General features: G+C 39.1%; 1 protein-coding gene across 5 annotated transcripts in view; it reads left to right on the top strand.

Moving 5' to 3' along the window:
- Nucleotides 1–17437, top strand: part of sema6cb (semaphorin 6Cb) — a 146992-nt gene extending 129555 nt beyond the window's left edge. For 3 of the 5 annotated variants that reach the window (XM_079894534.1, XM_079894536.1, XM_079894535.1), the window contains 3 exons: nucleotides 120–170; nucleotides 5020–5172; nucleotides 16039–17437. In XM_079894534.1, the coding sequence (XP_079750660.1) occupies nucleotides 120–170; nucleotides 5020–5172; nucleotides 16039–17315 (1481 nt within the window). In that variant the 3' untranslated portion in view covers nucleotides 17316–17437. The remainder of the gene's footprint in view (nucleotides 1–119; nucleotides 171–5019; nucleotides 5173–16038) is intronic. The other 2 variants (XM_079894537.1, XM_079894538.1) reach the window with 2 other exon arrangements.
- The last annotated feature ends 202 nt before the right edge of the window (nucleotides 17438–17639 follow it).

Genomic DNA, 17639 nt, shown 5'->3' with positions numbered 1-17639 from the left:
AAATAATTTGATTTATTAATAGAAAACATCACAAAAAACAATTCTTCTGCCAATTATTATAATTCATTAGGCTGACTGTAGGCCAACTTGATTTCATTCTTCTTTCATCCTTTCTGTAGATGTCTTGGCCACAACTCGCAAACAGAACCCTGCGGTGGACTCTGCGTACGGTCAGTGCCCTAACTCGATCTCAATTCAGACATTTAAATTGATTTAGCAAATGATTACCCATTGTCCAGCCATATTCACAGTCATGTTCATATCCATTGACCATTTTAAATCAGAATTTTTTATGGCCAGCCATTATATTCAGTAAAGTTGGGCCTTGCATTCAACAATAGGCTCACAGATCGCTATTATTTTTTCTACGTTGTGTCACTGCTATCTTGGTGTGAATATTACATCATGTCTTTTATCCGACAGTTTGCCTTTCACGCACACATGCATAAATCTTCAATCTGTCCTGTTCTGACCTCTGAGTAGCTCTTACAACAGCTCCCAGAGAGGCGTTAGTTTCTCAGATCAATAGAGTCCGTTAGACAAATGACCCGCAGTGAGGCTGCAGGCTGCAGATCTGGACGGCAGACAGAAATGTCCTGCAGCGCTCTGGGCCATATCACAGAGCTCTGAGCAAGAGTTTTGGAGGAACCACTGAAAATCACGATCTGACAAATTAATTTTCTCACTGAGTGAATGTGTGACGGACGGGATGTGTGTGTGTGAGAGAGAGAGAGAGAGAGAGAGAGAGAGAGAGAGAGAGAGAGAAACAGAGGGTGTGTATGTTGTGATAGACAGTGTATGTGTATGAAAGATTTGAGAAGAGAGAAAGAGAGCATATGTGTGTGCTTTGGAAGGAGAGAGGGAGTGTGTGTGTGTGTGTGTGTGTGTGTGTGTGTGTGTGTGTGTGTGTGTGTGTGTGTGTGTGTGTGTGTGTGTGTGTGTGTGTGTGTGTGTGTGTGTGTGTGTGTGTGTGTGTGTGTGTGTGTATGCATGCACATTTGTGTGTGGTGTTGAAGAGAGAAATAGAAATGTGCAGTATTATATTTCAGACAGTCATGAGCTAATACTAGCTGACAGCTTGCCTGTGTGTGTGTGAAAGTGTGTTAACATCCCTGGGTGGTGTTGTCTGATTTTGATTCTAAAGCGTGCCAGAGGATGCAGTGTGATCCGGGTCAGAGCATTCAGCTATTGTACCACATACAATACGCTCTGCGCCCCTCACACACACATATCACAGCTCCCCGTCCTCTGTGGATCATGGAGAAATATCCAGTATATTTCTCAAAATCCTTGTATTACCATCTGGATTAGTCACATGAGGTTATTAGCATAAATGAGTTTCAGTAAATAACATTTCCAAGTCACCTGATTTGTTCTGTTCTAATCTCCAGCTTATAAATAAGAGCTGATTATAGTAGTAATATATTTCTAAGATGGCCTACAGTCTGTCCATCAACCAATGGACTACTTGCACAACTACTTCAGCGCTCTACTTGTTATTACAACTCGAGAGTTTCCGGTAACAGCATTCAGCACACCTAAACATGAGAACCCATGGCTGTGAATTGATTCAAACAATGAATCATGTTCTCTTGGCTAACATGAATTCTCTTGAACCTGCTGAAATGTTACAGTTTAGATGAGCACTGACACCCTTTGGTGAAATAATCACGGATGTCTAACAGCCGCTGCTTTATCAGGTCTTGGGTTGGATTAAAACTTCATGTTCCATTAAGTTTGGAAAATTTCTTTACACTAGTCATCAGAATGTCTCTTCTCCTGTTTCTGAAAAATGTTCAGATTTTTTAATGTTCTTGCGAACAATCATTTTAGGTGGCGTTTAGTCAACTAGGTGACTACAGCACATTGAAAATATAAATAACCAGAAATAAATTTGGTGTACTATTTCAAAACAGAAGTGTGTCACGAAGCTCAGTGCAAGTAGTCCAGTAGAGAGAGATGAATAACTCCCTGGTGACTATCTAAATTTTGTTTCTGTTTGTCAATAATAATAATTATAAGTTTTATTTATATAGCACCCTCCATATCTCAAGGATGCTTTACAATGTAGAAACAATAAGAAAAAGATAACCGCAATAGAGTAGACAATAATAACAGACAAAACTACAAGCATAGGAGGAGTATATTGCAAAACAGTAGATTAGAGCAAGGATAATACAAAGACAGTAAAAGGGGGAATACATAGACAAAGTAGCACACAGCAACATAGATTCAAGCACAACAAAAATACATAACACTACTTTAGAATGATAACATCCAGAAAACTAATGGGTTTTGAGTTTCAATTTCAATTCAGAAATATTATTAATGCAACATAGTAACCCAGGGAGAGTTCCAGTTAGGGTTTGACAGCACTAAATAATCTACCCCCCATAGAAGAGAGGCGATAGGGATCCTAGGGATACCTAGGGACCTTGATTCGATATTAGTAGAATATTGGGTAAGGAAGGAAGGACTTAATTTTGATGGTCCTTTTTGAACATTCTGTTGATTATAAGTAATGTTATTAAGTACTGCATTATTAAGTAATGCAACTAAATTGACACTTTAATTAATTAATTGTTTGCCCCCCAACAAACATTCCAATGACTATAAGTAACTTTGCAACTACGTCAACTTATTCTAACCCTAACCCTACCAGTCTACTAATACTCTACTAACACTCTAATGAGAGTTAGTAGACATGCAAGTGCAACATTAATTATAGTCAACAGAATGTGTTAAAGGGATCATCAAAAGAAAGTGAAACCAAATAGATTAAGGAAGATAGGATAAATTAATGAAGGAATGAAGGAAGGGGAGATTAAGAGAAGAAATGAAGGGGGAAAAGGGATGGAAGGAGATTAGGAATAAGATGAGAAGGAAGGAAGTGCAAGAATGGAAGTATGAAAGATTAAGATAAAGAATGGAAAGAAATTGCCATGGAATGGAGACATTAAGATAAGGAAGAAAGGACAGAGAAAGTTTAAAGAAAGGATAAGTTAAGGACGTGAGATTAGATCAAAGAGGAAATAAGGAAGGTAGAAAGCAAGGGGAGAGAAAGATCATGGAAAAGAGAAAGAGAGATGGAGGTTGGCATCATGGCATGTTATGGATGTGTGGGATGCTGGATGGCGTGTCCCTGTGCTCCTCTCTGTCTGTGGTGTGAAAGAGGACACAGTGGGTGCACACATTCAATGAGCGTCCCCACTGCTTCATTCAGCCAGCAGACCTCCTCTTCCAGCCACTGGAAATGACATGGCTGTGCAGCTTCTCACCTCACGCTGAGACAAAGCCTCCCACGGCACCTTGGCATGGTAATTAGAGCTCTACCTGCATTCAAGAGGAGTCATTACATCCTCAGAACTCTCGCAGTCTTCCCACTGCGTGATAAAGCCATCCCATTGTGAAAGGTGGACGAAAATTCCAACAATGCACCACTGTTTTCCGACAGCTCTTTTCTTCCGGCACCCTTTAAATAGAATGGAAACGGAATGATAATAAAAGCATCCCGTGTGCCAGCCCCGAGCTCCCCTGATGAGCGGCCACTGTGTGGCACAGATGGCAAGATGACAGGCTTTATTTAGAGGTGGGCAGGCGGAGGATGGGCTCCGCGTTTGGCCACGGTCAACCGGCTGCTGCTGATGAGTATTGTGTGCCGCAACATTAAGCATTAGTCCGGTGATGGAGCTCCTCTCAGCAGCCTGAGCACAATGACAGTGAGTCTTTCAGAAAGAGAACTCCGCAAGGTCACCGGTACTTAAATGAGGAGAGCTAAATCTCCGAATCAGACTTATGAAGATATCCACAAAGTATGTGGTCCGCAAGTGTGTTTAGGATCAGCGGAATTGTTGGGGATGGATGGAGAAGGAGAAAGGGAGGGGAAACTGTTCAAAAAGAGGCTTCTGTGAGATTAGCTCAGTTTGGATCAAATGCCTCCAAGTTTCGATTCTGCCAGCTCTGGGGTTTGAAATTCATGTGGTATCACAACAGGGCAAAGAAAATGTAATATTGATTTTGCTGCAAGAAGATGTGTTTTGTTTTTTCATGTTTTACGTGATTTGTACTGTGATTTCTATAGCACCCTTCATATAAACTTTATAACTTCTGAAATCTTTTACTAAGCTATTTAAAGGGATGGTTCATGCAAAAATGAAAATTTGATCATTTACTCACCCTCACGTCGTTACAAATCTGTATAGTGGCAAAATAAGATTTTGGTGTCCACTCAGTGGAAGTCAATGTTTAGTGTTGTTTTCCGTGTTAATGTAGTTCTATGTATATACCAATATAGGTTTTAGTAATATTTTGAATTGCCTTTTTTTTAGTTTCAGTAATTTTGTATTATGCTTTTGTCATTTTTATTAGTTTGTTTTTAATATTTATTTTTATCTTTAATTTATTTATTTTTATAGTAATTTTACTTCAGATAGTTGTCAAGGCAGCATTTCTAATTTTCGTTAAGTTTTTTTACTTTTAACATTTATATTTTATTTTATTTCGGCCTTTTCAATTAACGTAAACTTTACTTACTTTTAGTTTCATTAAATAGTTTTAGTTTCATTATATGGACAAAAACAGTTCAGATATTTCTTTAAACTAAACCCTAAAATGAAAATATGTTGTTATTCTGTCATTTCTCTCATGTTGTTTCAATCCTATACGATGTTAATTCTTCTGTGGAACACGAAATAACATATTTTGAAGAATGTTTCAGTTGTTGTTGTCCATAACAATGAAAGTCATTGGGGTCCAAAACAACCACATTGGACCCCATTGACTTTCATTGCATGGACAAAAAAGACATTTTTCATTAAACAAAATTGTACAGGTTGTGAATAATGACAGGTTGTGAGTAACTGATGACTGATTTTTGGGTAAACAATCCCTTAATTGATATTATACAAAATGGAAATATGCTGAACTAATATATTTAAATGGATGTTTTCCTGATTTAAAATGCATATTATGGATACTTCTGATAAGTAACTTTGTTACCCCCTTCCAATACAACCACAGGGAAGACCTCACCCACAAGCTCCAGCACAACCAGTCAGGGGCCAGCTCTGCCTAAAGTCAATGGTGTCTCTGAGACAGGTACCCACCCCGAGGAGGGGAGGCAGGGAGGGCAGGGTTCTCCTGACTTGGAGCCAGGCAGTGTGGAGATGGAGGGTAAGGGGGTGGGGAGAGGCCCTTGGCCCATTGTCTGTCTTCTAGCTTCCCTTTATTCCAAGTTTCAACTTTTCTAGCGCTGTACTGGATTCCACTGCGTGACCCCACAGCTGCGCACAACATAAAATATACTCACAAAGAAACAAAAGTAAAAGAATCACACCGACTTTGAGATACTGTACAAACAAATTCTCTTTCCTAAAAAGAAACCTTTGAGTTAAGCAATCTGCTAGTCCGTGCTCATCGCATTCGACCTTCCCTGTTGTTCCATCCAGACAAACAAAAGGAACGAATTGTCTGCAGTCGTCTTAGTTGTTTTAATACATTTAAGTCTCCCCTACATCTCCAAAGATACTTTGCCTGGATTCCACTTGTGTGTCCCTGGCTGAAGTTTGCGAGAATGCAGCAAAATGATCATAAATCCTGCGCCTGCCGTTATGATCATCCACTCAGCCTGTAATGAGAGGCACCAGCAGTCGATAAATAAACAGCTACTACAGACCCGCGGGCAGACTCCGCCTGATAGAAATTTTCAGCGTGCAATCTATTCAGCCGTTCGGTCAAGAGCAGTCGCACGCTTGTGCAATCAAACGACCCGCAGACAGGAGAGGTGCGGTGCTTTAGTCACAACTCACCTTATATCTCCCTCTCTTCACCTCCCAACTCAACCCTCTACTTCTGTATTACCTGTTGATGAGAGGTAATTTGTCACACATAGAATACACACAGAACCTCAGAGGGCTGATGGTTTTTCACACCCTCCCTCAATGTGGCATTTAGTCATGCTGATTAATTTAAAAGCATACAACCATTACTTCCAGTCTAAGCAAGAGTTTCTTGTCTGTATTTGGCATTCCAGACCAGAGGGGAGAGGTGCAGAGTGGGAACTTATCCTTTAAATTTTGTAATTTCATATTCAATGTCACCTCATTTTAATCTACAAAAATATTAGTTTGATGAAAAAAAAAAATTATTTAAACATTCTGTATATTAATGAAAAAGTTTTTTGCATTTTATGCAGAAAGAGCATATTCACAATGTGACTTATCTTAGTTTGTTTCATTTTGTGCAGATTCAAGCTGTGCTATTATTACATTTATGTCATGTATATACAGATTAATCTCATTAATAGGATGTATTTGGGTGACTTAATTAATTCCTCTAGAAAAGTGCTTCAGTTTACCAGTGTTCATTCACTGTGCAAATTTGGCTCTAGCGGTTCCTTCCCTGGCATTATTGAAAGGAATTAATTATTGACGGTTATTCGAGCTCTCAGTTAAAATGCTGAATGATTCATTTGCTAATGATTCGATCTTTGCCTTTATTCAGTCGGCATCATTGCAGTTTATTTTAGCAAGCAGGGTCAGAGTCAAGCTATCCATTCCATTCCTACGGACTTAGGTAGTGTTGACTTAAGCATGCGTGGTTGAATCTCTCTCTCCCTCTATATATATATAAAAGGAAGCGATAATGATGTCTGCCGAAACTAAATCTCTATTTGTTCTGAGGTGGCTGCTGCCGAGTCCACGCCGCTCGTTAATGTTATTTTAAACACACCTTCTCACAGGTCATTCACACACTCGAATAAGTGCTATGATGGCAGGAACTCTGGCTCCTAGATAATTTGCGTGAGTGTTAGAGGACGGACTGCCATGAGGGGGTGGGCGGATTCTGAAACTCATTAAAACACAGTCAAAGATGAACTGACAATGAACCCGGCTGAACTCCGGGCTGAAGGCGCATTCGGTCCTGCAGAGAGGCTATTAATACCGCAGCAGGAAGAGAAACAGAGGGAGAGAGACTGAGGTTTAGGGAGTCAGCGAGGGATGGAAACGTTGAAATTGGGTGGAAGACATTTAGGCGTTCACATCGAGGAAGTGGAAAGATAATGGAAAAAGACGGAGTGCAAAATCTGCTGATTTTCAATCCAATCACACACCCAAACAAGACTCCAATAAAAAAAAAAATCCACTCAGTAAAGGCAGGTGTGGTAACGGCTTTAATCGACTTTATAGAAGCTCTGCTCCTGAAAAGAGCAAAGTGACGTCCTTCTCATTAAAGCGTTTCACTTGTAAATGTCACAGTCAGCCTGCCGCCCATGTAGCCAGTGCCAGGTAATAATGTCCATCACCAAAGGTCACAAAAATAAATCCAGTTTTCCCCGAAAATTCTCTTTATATCAACCGAGCACATGCAGACTCGACACACAGGCTATTAAGTAGTGCACACACACTAGTTATTTTCTAAAGAACTGTGGGCTCATACGGTGCTCGGATCCATATAATGCGCTTCCTAAAACCCTCTGCCCCCCTCTCCTTTTCCTTGCCCCCTTCCTCTCGTCCTCCGGCCCTTCTGACTGGAGAGATGTAGTGTTCTGTTAACCTGCCTGTTTTTTTATTTTTGTTTTTTTTCAAACTAATGCTTCACCTTATGTTCTAAAGCTTCCCTTATTTTCCCCCTCTGGGTTTAGTTTAGAGTCTCGTAAAGCCTGAGCTCTGACGTTAAGATTATTCCCTTCTGCTATTTTAGTTCTTCTAGAAATCTGTTGCCCTTTTTGTCTCAAATAGTTCATAATTTTCTTCTAAGGATTAGAGATGCTTGAACTAGATATGACATGCAACTCAGGCTTCAGAGTGAGACTGTTTAGAGTTCGATTGCTTCCCGCATGCTTGTTTGCTTCTCTAAGGTTGTAAGATCTTGAGCTGGACCGGCCACTGGCTTCCCTTGAGTTTTCGCATTTATTTCCCTATCTGCTTGTGTGGTGTGTCAACAAGTATGTTTGAAACCGTTGCATGAATCTAACGTCATATACGTTTGAAAGTGCGTCTTTGGATTGCTTAAGAGGAGTCGCTCTCTAATCAGAAACCTGCTTTTTTGGCTTTGAATGCATGATGCATTGAATTATGCATGATGTTTTTAAATGTGATATTTTGTAAAATGTGTTGACTCCTGTGAATTCTAAAGGTCTTTTCACATGATTCGCATCAACCTTATCTAATGCATTAAAGTCTACAGCATTATCCCCAGCACTGTCTTCCAATGCAATGCTCAAACTTGTTCACCGCTGACCTTTTAAAGCACAGCCAATGATTGCAAGACAGTTTGCATGAGGCATCATTACATAGACAGTATTGTCAGAAATTTGTTGTACAGCAACCTCAAAAGCCATATTTTAGATTTTTTTTATATTATTTAAAATATATAAAATGTATATGATATAAAATGCCTTTTTTATTTATACATTTTTTATAATAATAAAATAATTGCTTGGACTTTTTTTCTAAGATCAAATGCATGTTAACTTGTTCATTTGCTATCAATACTGTATATGTTTTATTAATAATAAAATGGTTTATTTATAATAAACCATATAATTTTTTTTTTCTTAAACCCCTCCATGACTATATTCACATAATTTTCACTTGGAGGTGAAAGCAGCGCATGCTCTTATGTTGAGATCAAGCACTGATGCGAATTATGTGAAAAAGACTTAACAGATTTTTAATTGTATTGATAAATGAGGTTAATATATTTTAAGAAGGAAACTAAACATGTTAAATACTATTTCCATGTCAATTCCTGTCAAATCACATACCAAATGACTTCATTAAAGCTTCTGCAGACTCTATAAAATACTGCATTTAGGGAACAAGAGCGCTGAGCTGAAAATGCAAATCCATTTAGGCAGAATATTTTTCCCATTTTCTCATTTCCTGCGTTCACGGGTTCAGACGCGCTCAATTATTTACTTTTGTTTGCTGTTCTCTGTGTACCTGCTCATATTGTCAATTATATTCCATCATGAGATGAAGTAATACTCATCCGTGTTTAATTTTCCAGCAGATTTTGCACTTCTGTGTGGAGATCAGAAGATGTCCCTTTGACTGAATTAATTTGCTCTCATTTCCTGGTATTTGCTTGGGTTGAATTAGATACAAAAAGGCTTGATTTCAACTCCTCATGGCCATCTATATAAAGTGGTTCTGGAAAGTTCTACAGACAATGCAACAAGGGTGACATTCATTTCTGTTCATTTTACAGCCACTTGATGATATACAAATTCAATTTGAAGCTTTTTAAAATTTAAAATGTTTAATCCCCTGAGCTGCACATTGCTACTACTACTAAAGAATCTCTTGATTCAACAAAAGCATTACCAGTTGCTTGAGCAATACACAGTGAGTGATGGCAAATATACTTAACATCTACACTACAAATATAAAGGTTTCAAAAGTGGGTTTTTAAAGCAATGTCATAGAAAAACCATTTTGGTTCCCCAAAGAACCTTTTAGTGAACAGTTCTTAGTGTTAAGAATCAGTCTTAGTGTTAAATACATTTTAACAATCCAAAGAACCTTTTTTTTAACTATAAAGAACCTTTTGTCCTGTGGAAAGGTTCCATAGATGCCAATAAAGAACCTTTATTTTAATGAGTGTAACACATGAGATTCAACCCCCTCCTTTTAGTGAAAGCAGACACAAAACAAAGCAAAAACAGAGAAGCTTTAAACCTTGATATAGTCCCCAAGGATGAGGCGGTTTTCTTCTCGCCTTTGTTCTAAGATACAGTGCATAAACTGAACTACAATAACCCTTGAATCTCTTTGACTCCCAGTGTCCCACTATCGCCAAATGAGCCTGATCTATTCAGTGATATCAAATTTATGGTGCATAAAAAGTTCCATTCCCGAGCCTTTTGCAGGCAATCAGCCACACACAGAGCGCAAAAGAAAAAGAGACCAAGAAGACAAGTGTTTGTGTGTAAAAGAATTATAGGCCTCTTTTAAAGGGGATATTCACCCAAAGATGAAAATTATTTCACGGTTTACTCCAAACCTGTATGACTTTGTATGGACAAAAACAGATAAAACATTCATCAAAATGTCATCTTCGTGTTCCACAGAAGAAGAAAAAAATCATACAGGTTTGGAATAACATGAGGGTGAGGAAATGACAGAATTTTTTTTCGGGTGAACTATACCTTTAAGAAAAGAAAATCCAATAAACCCACAGCAGTTCATTTAATGGTCTTATACTCATAGATGATTTTTCATACTTGTTGAGTTTCACCAAAAATAAAATTCTGCCATCTTAAAGACTTTATAGAAGTCCCATCTAAATGTCATTTATATATAAATTTGTAATGGTTGACCGATATATCACCAGCCCCATATTTGGCATTTTTTAAATGTAGGCATCGCCCGATACATTTTTCTGTTTGGCCGATGTGGTGGAAGTTGAAATATGCATTTATGTAATTTAAACAAATCTTTTAATATCTAATAAACATTTAATTTCACAAACTTTGCTGACTTAGTCGATTCCAGCTGTCAGATATTAAGTAGCCTGCATGAACATGTTACTCTGAGCGTGACGGCAGTCCGAACTGAATGTGGGCAGAATAGTTAATCTTCACTGGAGTCACACGATTGACAAACTTTAAACCCTTGATTGACTATGTTGCACTATATTCAGTCACTCACTGTCATATTCATGTGCTGTAGTATGTAAAATTAGTGTTACCTTGTCTTTATTTGAAAAAAATATGATTCACAGTGTGAACAGACATGCCAGATTACTGAATGCCCTGTTGGTTACAGTTTTTACTTCTTTTTTATTATTCATATTTTTTCAACCAGTTTCTTTTTCTTTTTATTTGTGAAAAATACTGTAATACGATTTAATAATCAAGAAGTTGCCATTTAAAGTAAGACTGTTTAATTTAGAGATTTTATTTTGTTTTCAAATTATTTCAAATTTATTTATTTCTAATTTATTAAATATTAATTCAAATATATATATATATATTTCTGTACACACACACACACATATTTATCAGGGTGGCCGATGGCTGATACATACATGCATACATACATACATACATACATACATACATAAAGTGGGGAGAACAAGTATTTGATACACTGCTGATTTTGCAGGTTTTCCCACTTACAAAGCATGTAGAAGTCTGTAATTTTTATCATAGGTACTCTTCAACTGTGAGTGACGGAATATAAAACAAAAATCCAGAAAATCACATTGAATGATTTTTAAGTAATTAATTTGCATTTTATTGCATGACATAAGTATTTGATAGGAAGGTCTGTATGGAGGAGTGGTCCAAAATCCCTGCTGCAGTGTGTGCAAACCTGGTCAAGAACGACAGGAAACGTATGATCTCTGTAATTGCAAACAAAGGTTTCTGTACCAAATATTAAGTTCTGCTTTTCTGATGTATCAAATACTTATGTCATGCAATAAAATGCAAATTAATTATTTAAAAATCATGTATATGTATATGTATGTGTGTGTATATATATATATATATATATATATATATATATATATATATATATATATATATATATATATATGACACACACACACACACATCTAAGATGTCGGGATCGGCTATCAAAAAAACAATATTGATCGACCACTGTAAACTTGTCATTAAAAAGGTCTTTATGCGGCAAGTTTCTCCATATTGCACAGATAAACAAGCACCTGGCTGAGATTATATTTGTGTTGAACATGGAGACATGCAGCTGCTCTAGCAAAGGTTCCAACGATTTCAACTAATCTTTAGAATGAGCTCAAAACAGAAGCAGTTTTTATGTCATTCTATAAATGGTGATAACCAAATCTTTACTGTATTTCTTTCATCTTAAATGAACATGTTAACTTTGGCAGCCCCTTGTATATACACTCTTATTTTATAGCAGAGCTTTGAGAGATTGCTCAAAAGTCTGCTTTCAATTAAACAGACTTTTTTGCCCTTCAGCTTTCATAGATGTCTCCAGCACTTCTTTCTCCCACTCTCCAACTCTTTGAGGAGGAGTTACTGGGGTTTTGACAGAGGCCTACACAATCCCTCACACAGCCAAAAGGAAGATTGAAAGACTTCAAGTTTTCACCACTGAAAAGCTGTCACTCATTTCTCTTCACCACTTCACTCTATCAACCTCTTTTCTTCTCACCCACTCTCCTACTCCCATTCATTTTTTCCTGTCCTATCCATTCTCAACAAATCTGTCATTCTCTTTTCTTACAGTAGTCATCTTCCTCAGTTCCCTCTTTCCCTTTTCTCTCATCTTTATGCTTGTTCGTTCTTTCTTTGAGTCAATGAGGAGTTATTGGGTTTTTGACAGAGGCCTACACAATCCCTCACACAGCCGGGAGAGAGTGAAAGCACCTTCCCTCTCTTCTCTTCTCCTTACCTATCTTTTACTCTCACCCGCTCGCATACTTTTCAGTTCTACCATGATATTTTCCTCCTTGGTTTTGTTATATACTGTATACAATTTATTTGCATATATCTTTTCTCCTTCTCTCCTAGCCTTTCTCAATTCTGCCATTTTTTCCCTATAGTTTCTCTCCATCTTCTATTCCTCTGGGTTTTTTTTATTTATTTTTTATTGTCTGGCTGATTGTCTTTTGGCAAAGTAAGGTCTGTCCGTATTATGCCTGTCCCTGTTCTTCACATATTTATGCTATATTTAGCCTCTGTTCTGCCGACTTTAAAAGGGAGATGGAGGATAAGCCAGAAGCCAAAAACTCTCATATATCGTTTTTTTTTTTTTTTTCACACTGATGATCATCTTGAATGATTTTTATTTCATACCCCTCAAAATAACTGACCCAATTACAAAGTCAATTAGATATATATAAAGTTGCACTTTATCAATGTATTTGTTTATTTATTTTCAGTGTTTGTGTTTTATTTTCAGTTTTTGTGTCAGTGAAAACTCTACTATTCCATTGAATAAACTGCAGTGCTATAATGTGTTAGCATGTATGCAGACTGGTATTTTATTTTGATATTGATATATATACAGATATACTTCCAAAGGCTATATATAAGTATTTATCATTGTGTGTATACCAGTATATTGTATTAAAAGCTATTCAGTCATGAAAAAGGACTACGAACCTGTTGTGACTCCTAAAAGTGTGTGCATGTGAGTCACCCATCATCACATAGCATGTGTCGGCCCTCAGTGCTTCCCAGGGGCCAAAGACCTCCGTTTATAGACCAGCAGAGAGCAGAAGAATGAGTCAGAGAAAGATAAAGGTCCCTTCTATTATACATAACATCTTCCAGTATATTTGCACGCAAGTCTGTTATAGCTGTTATTACAAGAGAATGAAGCAAACTCATGTATATTAGTAGTTTTTTTTTTTTTTTCTGGGTTGTATGCAAACATTAAATGTTTTTACACCTGTAGATCATTTTCTTGTTCCGAAACAGGGACTTCATTTGTTAAAATTTTCTTCTTGGTTCGGTTGGCTTTCACAAGGCAACATTTCAAACCATACCAAAAAGTGTTTATGCAAATCACATGTGAGTAAACCTTTCCCCTTATTGGTCAAAGTTCACCTGTTTATGTCCCTCTGTGTCATCCATCAAGATGGATTGCCAACTTTTTGTGCCTTTATCTGAAGCTGTCGTGACACGCAAACACTTATATGAATATAGCCTTGATTCATGCTGTGATTGATAAATTTCATATATTTAATTATATTTCAAATATATAAAATTTATAATGCAGATAGAGCGGGAATCAAGGCTTTGTTGGGACAGCATTCTTGCAATGCATGGAGAAGAGCAGTTACTCAGATGAAGAGGCACTCTTTGGTTTTTCAACCACAAAAACTCACAATCAGACACCGCTGCTTTTTTATATAACACATTTCCCATTATGAATTATGATACTGCTTAGTTCGTTGGTTTTGTTGGTTCAGATTGCTTTCTCACCTCAACCGAACTGCCTCAGAGTTTGTTTTCAGTCGGGCCGAGACCACCTCATTGAGGCGATCTCGGAACAATTGTTTTGGTGCATATCCGAGTGCGATTGCTGTGTTAATTTATACCTAAACGAACCAAAACACACCAGGTTCCGAAGCAAATGCTCCAAACGAGCCAGGTGTGAAAACGACCTTAGAAACTCCATCTTATTAAAAAAAATATTAAGATCTTTCAATAACTGTGAGATGTGGAGATGTGTGTGCACTGAGCTACTCGTTTAGAAGTTTACTTGGCTATAACTCATTCTGGTTTGCATCTATTAAACAGTTAGGGTGAAAAAAAATTACAGTACAGAATTGAGGTGGCGGGAAGCTTTCCTACTCCTATAGCTAGCAAAGCACAGTTGCTGCTCGGCTAATGTGTTTGTATTGATGCCTGGAGGAAGATTATCCTTGTTTTTCTCACATAGAGTTATTATGCATTCATAGTTGTATTTTTGCTTGCAGCAGCTAGCTCTCTCCCGCTCTCTCCCTAACTCAATAGCTTGCTAACGGTGATCCACCCACTCTGTTCTGACACTGTGTTGTGTTTGCCATTACTGTTCGCTGACGTGTGCATCAGTGAGACTTCGTTGGCCTTGCCAAAAGTCTTAAGCCGCTATTGCTACACATTTTACACAAGCTATCTTTAGTTTTGTCTCTCAGCAGTCTGCAACAAGCGTTTCCCTTAAGACATTTTCATTTGATAAGATAAAGGTGTATTCAATTTGCTTGCCATGTTGCAAAGTGTTCCCACACTTATGAATATCTTTTTAAGACTCAGAATAAGAATTTTGTGGCTTTTAGTTCCTGTATGTTATCTTTGATTAGCAATGCACAATTAGCAAATCTTTAGCAAATTATACACTGCGTCCGAAATCGAATACTTCCCTCCTATATAGTATGCGAAAAACAGTATGCTAACACAGTAGTATGTCTGAATGCATAGTATTCGAAAAACAGTAGGTGAAAAGTCCCTGGATGACTTAGTACTTCCAGCGAGATTCTGAAGTGCGCATTCACTGGACACTTTACTATCACATGAGGCCACGGGAGAGGATTAATAAATGGCAGTGAAGCGACGCGACTGATGCTGGTAGGTCATGTGACAGTAACAACAGTGCGGATGTAGCATGTACAAATTTCATTCATACTATATATAGCATAGTTGTTTACAGGTGCGAAGTAAGTTAAAATTCAAATGTAGTACCTATTCAGACAGTATCCGATTTCGGATGCAGCCATAGTTCAATTTATTTATTTATTTCATCTATCTTGCTTTCACCTCTCTTCACTTTCATGGCTGTGTATATGTCCTGCCCAAACTTTCAGTTTCGATAACTAACACATCAACACTTTTAATGAAATTTGTGCTCTTTAAGTGATATCTTTGATGTTGTATTAAAATGAATTAAGACGTACCATTTTGTTTCCTAGCAGACACTTTTTTACTAATGTAGCTTACAGCTCAGTGTAAAATATCTCTCTATGTAAAATATCTCTAACAGCAGATTTTTCCATTTACTGGCACTTATAAATAAGGAAGAAAAAGGAGAAAAACAAGGAAAGGCTGACTGTGCAGATGGCAGTGGGAGTTACTAATTATCTGAGCTTGCACATGTTAGCAAAATCACCTCTACCCTCAGCTCATTAAGACCGTAAGGTGGTCTGCGCATTCATTTTAATTTGTAGTCACTGAAAACATCTCCATGTCATTTTTGCACCACCTTAACGCCATATGCAGCTCAGTGTAGAACAGCACAATCAGCTGTGAGTCGAGCACATAACGCTGTTGCTCTCGAGTCTGTGGCTAATGAGAGAACCACTTAGCTCCCTCCAAGACCATTAGCAATTGTTCTTGAGGCTCTGGCATTATTTGATGTTGAACCAATGCGCATTTGCAGATTGATTTAGAACGGCCCGCTCAGCCAGCGCTCTGCTTTGTTTGTCAGCAGTTTCTAACATGAATAGAAGTCTACTAAGAACTCTACACTCTCGCGCACTGTTAAAAGCTAACCCAACTGGCACCTCGCTGTGTCTTTACAGTGCACTCATCTTGCTCTCTTCCCCTCTCTGCAGGAGTGCGCCGGCCCCCTGAGGTAGATAAGTCCAACCACAGTGTTCACTACACTCTGCTCATTGCGTGTGTCCTGGTGGCATTTGTCCTGGGAGCTTTCCTCTCCGGATTCCTTGTTTCCTGTTACTGCAACCACAACGTTAACAAGACCAAGAGGCTGTCGAAAGATCCAGAAGCACCGATCCCACATGCTCTATCCCTGCGCAGCTTAGCCAAGCTAAACGGCCTGCTAGAGAGCCAAAGCAAGGATGAGAAGCTGGAGGTATCCTCACCCAAACTCTACAACTCTTTCTTTGCTAATGGAAAAGAGCAGGCGCATCGCAGGAACGCCCACCATGCTGCCATGACAGAGCTCATTCACCCACATCATCACCACTCTGCTGAGCTCTCCGGCCTTCCCACCCCTGATTCGACACCAGAGCTCCCAATCAAGAGTATGAAGGCCTTCAAGAACCAATGGGAGAAGAATCAAAACTGCAACAATGCTAAAGAACCCAAGTCCCATAACATGGGAGCATCTCGGCCAACCCCTGGGATGCAGCATCAGATTTTCCCCTTCTCCCAAGGACTGACCAACGGACAGGTACTAGGTGGCTCGGCACACATGGAGGAGCGCAAAGTCCACAACGCAGAGCGTGTGGTAAGCCAGCCGTATCACTGCTACCCACACAAGATTGTGGACGTTACCTCACTTGACGAGCTTCTGAAACACATTCACGAAATCAACGTGGCCACGGGCAAGAGTTCCACTGTACTCACCTCTTCCATGTCAGCTCATGCCGGTCAGATGGCGTTCGCAAATCGCGTACAGCCACATATCCCAGAAACGGAGACTGCGCCATACTACAGTTCCTCCACACTTCCTCGGGACAGTCTCACTCGCCGCATGGACGTTCCTCCGGAGATTCCTCCCCATCATCAGTCCACCCTGGAGAGAGTGTCCCGTCACCCGTCACAACGCCACTCTTTGATAACAACCCCCAAGATGCCCAGCGGGGGAGTGGTGCCTCGGCAGCACAGCTTCAACCAGCGCAGCTCCCATCAGCCCCTCCTGCTGTCCCGAATGAACTCTAACGGCAGCAGTTCAGGTTGCGATGTACGGCACCCGCTCATCCCTAACGGATACCTAACTCGCCAGCATAGCTACAGCGATCAGCAGGAAGTCCACCGTGGAGCTATTGTCCGTCGGACAGCTTCGCTCAAGCCTGACGTCCCACCCAAACCACTGTTCATCCCTGCTAGCTCGCCTGTCAACCAGGCAGGGAAGTTCAACTACTGAACAATGGAGAAGAAAAGCCTGTGGTTTTTCGTAAAAGGCTACTCGACCTCTCAGAACTGATTGTGGTCAAGAAAAATTTAAAGACTGGACAAAAAACTTGCCTTCATGGGAAAAAGATTGGCTGCCAGTGTTGTTGACTTTACATTTGAACTATGACCTGTTTTTCTCTGTTTCATAAATATATTTGTACCATATTGGTATTGCTCAGCTATTGGCCATTACGAGGGGAGGAGTTACAAGAGTCCACCTAGTTTTAGGCTGCCACAGTGATAAGTGTGTGGCTTTACGGTGTTACTTTGGACTGTCTAGACAGGTGTCACTCAT

Source organism: Squalius cephalus, assembly GCF_949319135.1.
Source record: "Squalius cephalus genome assembly, chromosome: 15".
NCBI classification, from domain to species: domain Eukaryota; kingdom Metazoa; phylum Chordata; class Actinopteri; order Cypriniformes; family Leuciscidae; genus Squalius; species Squalius cephalus.
This window is presented reverse-complemented; position numbering and strand designations above follow the sequence as displayed.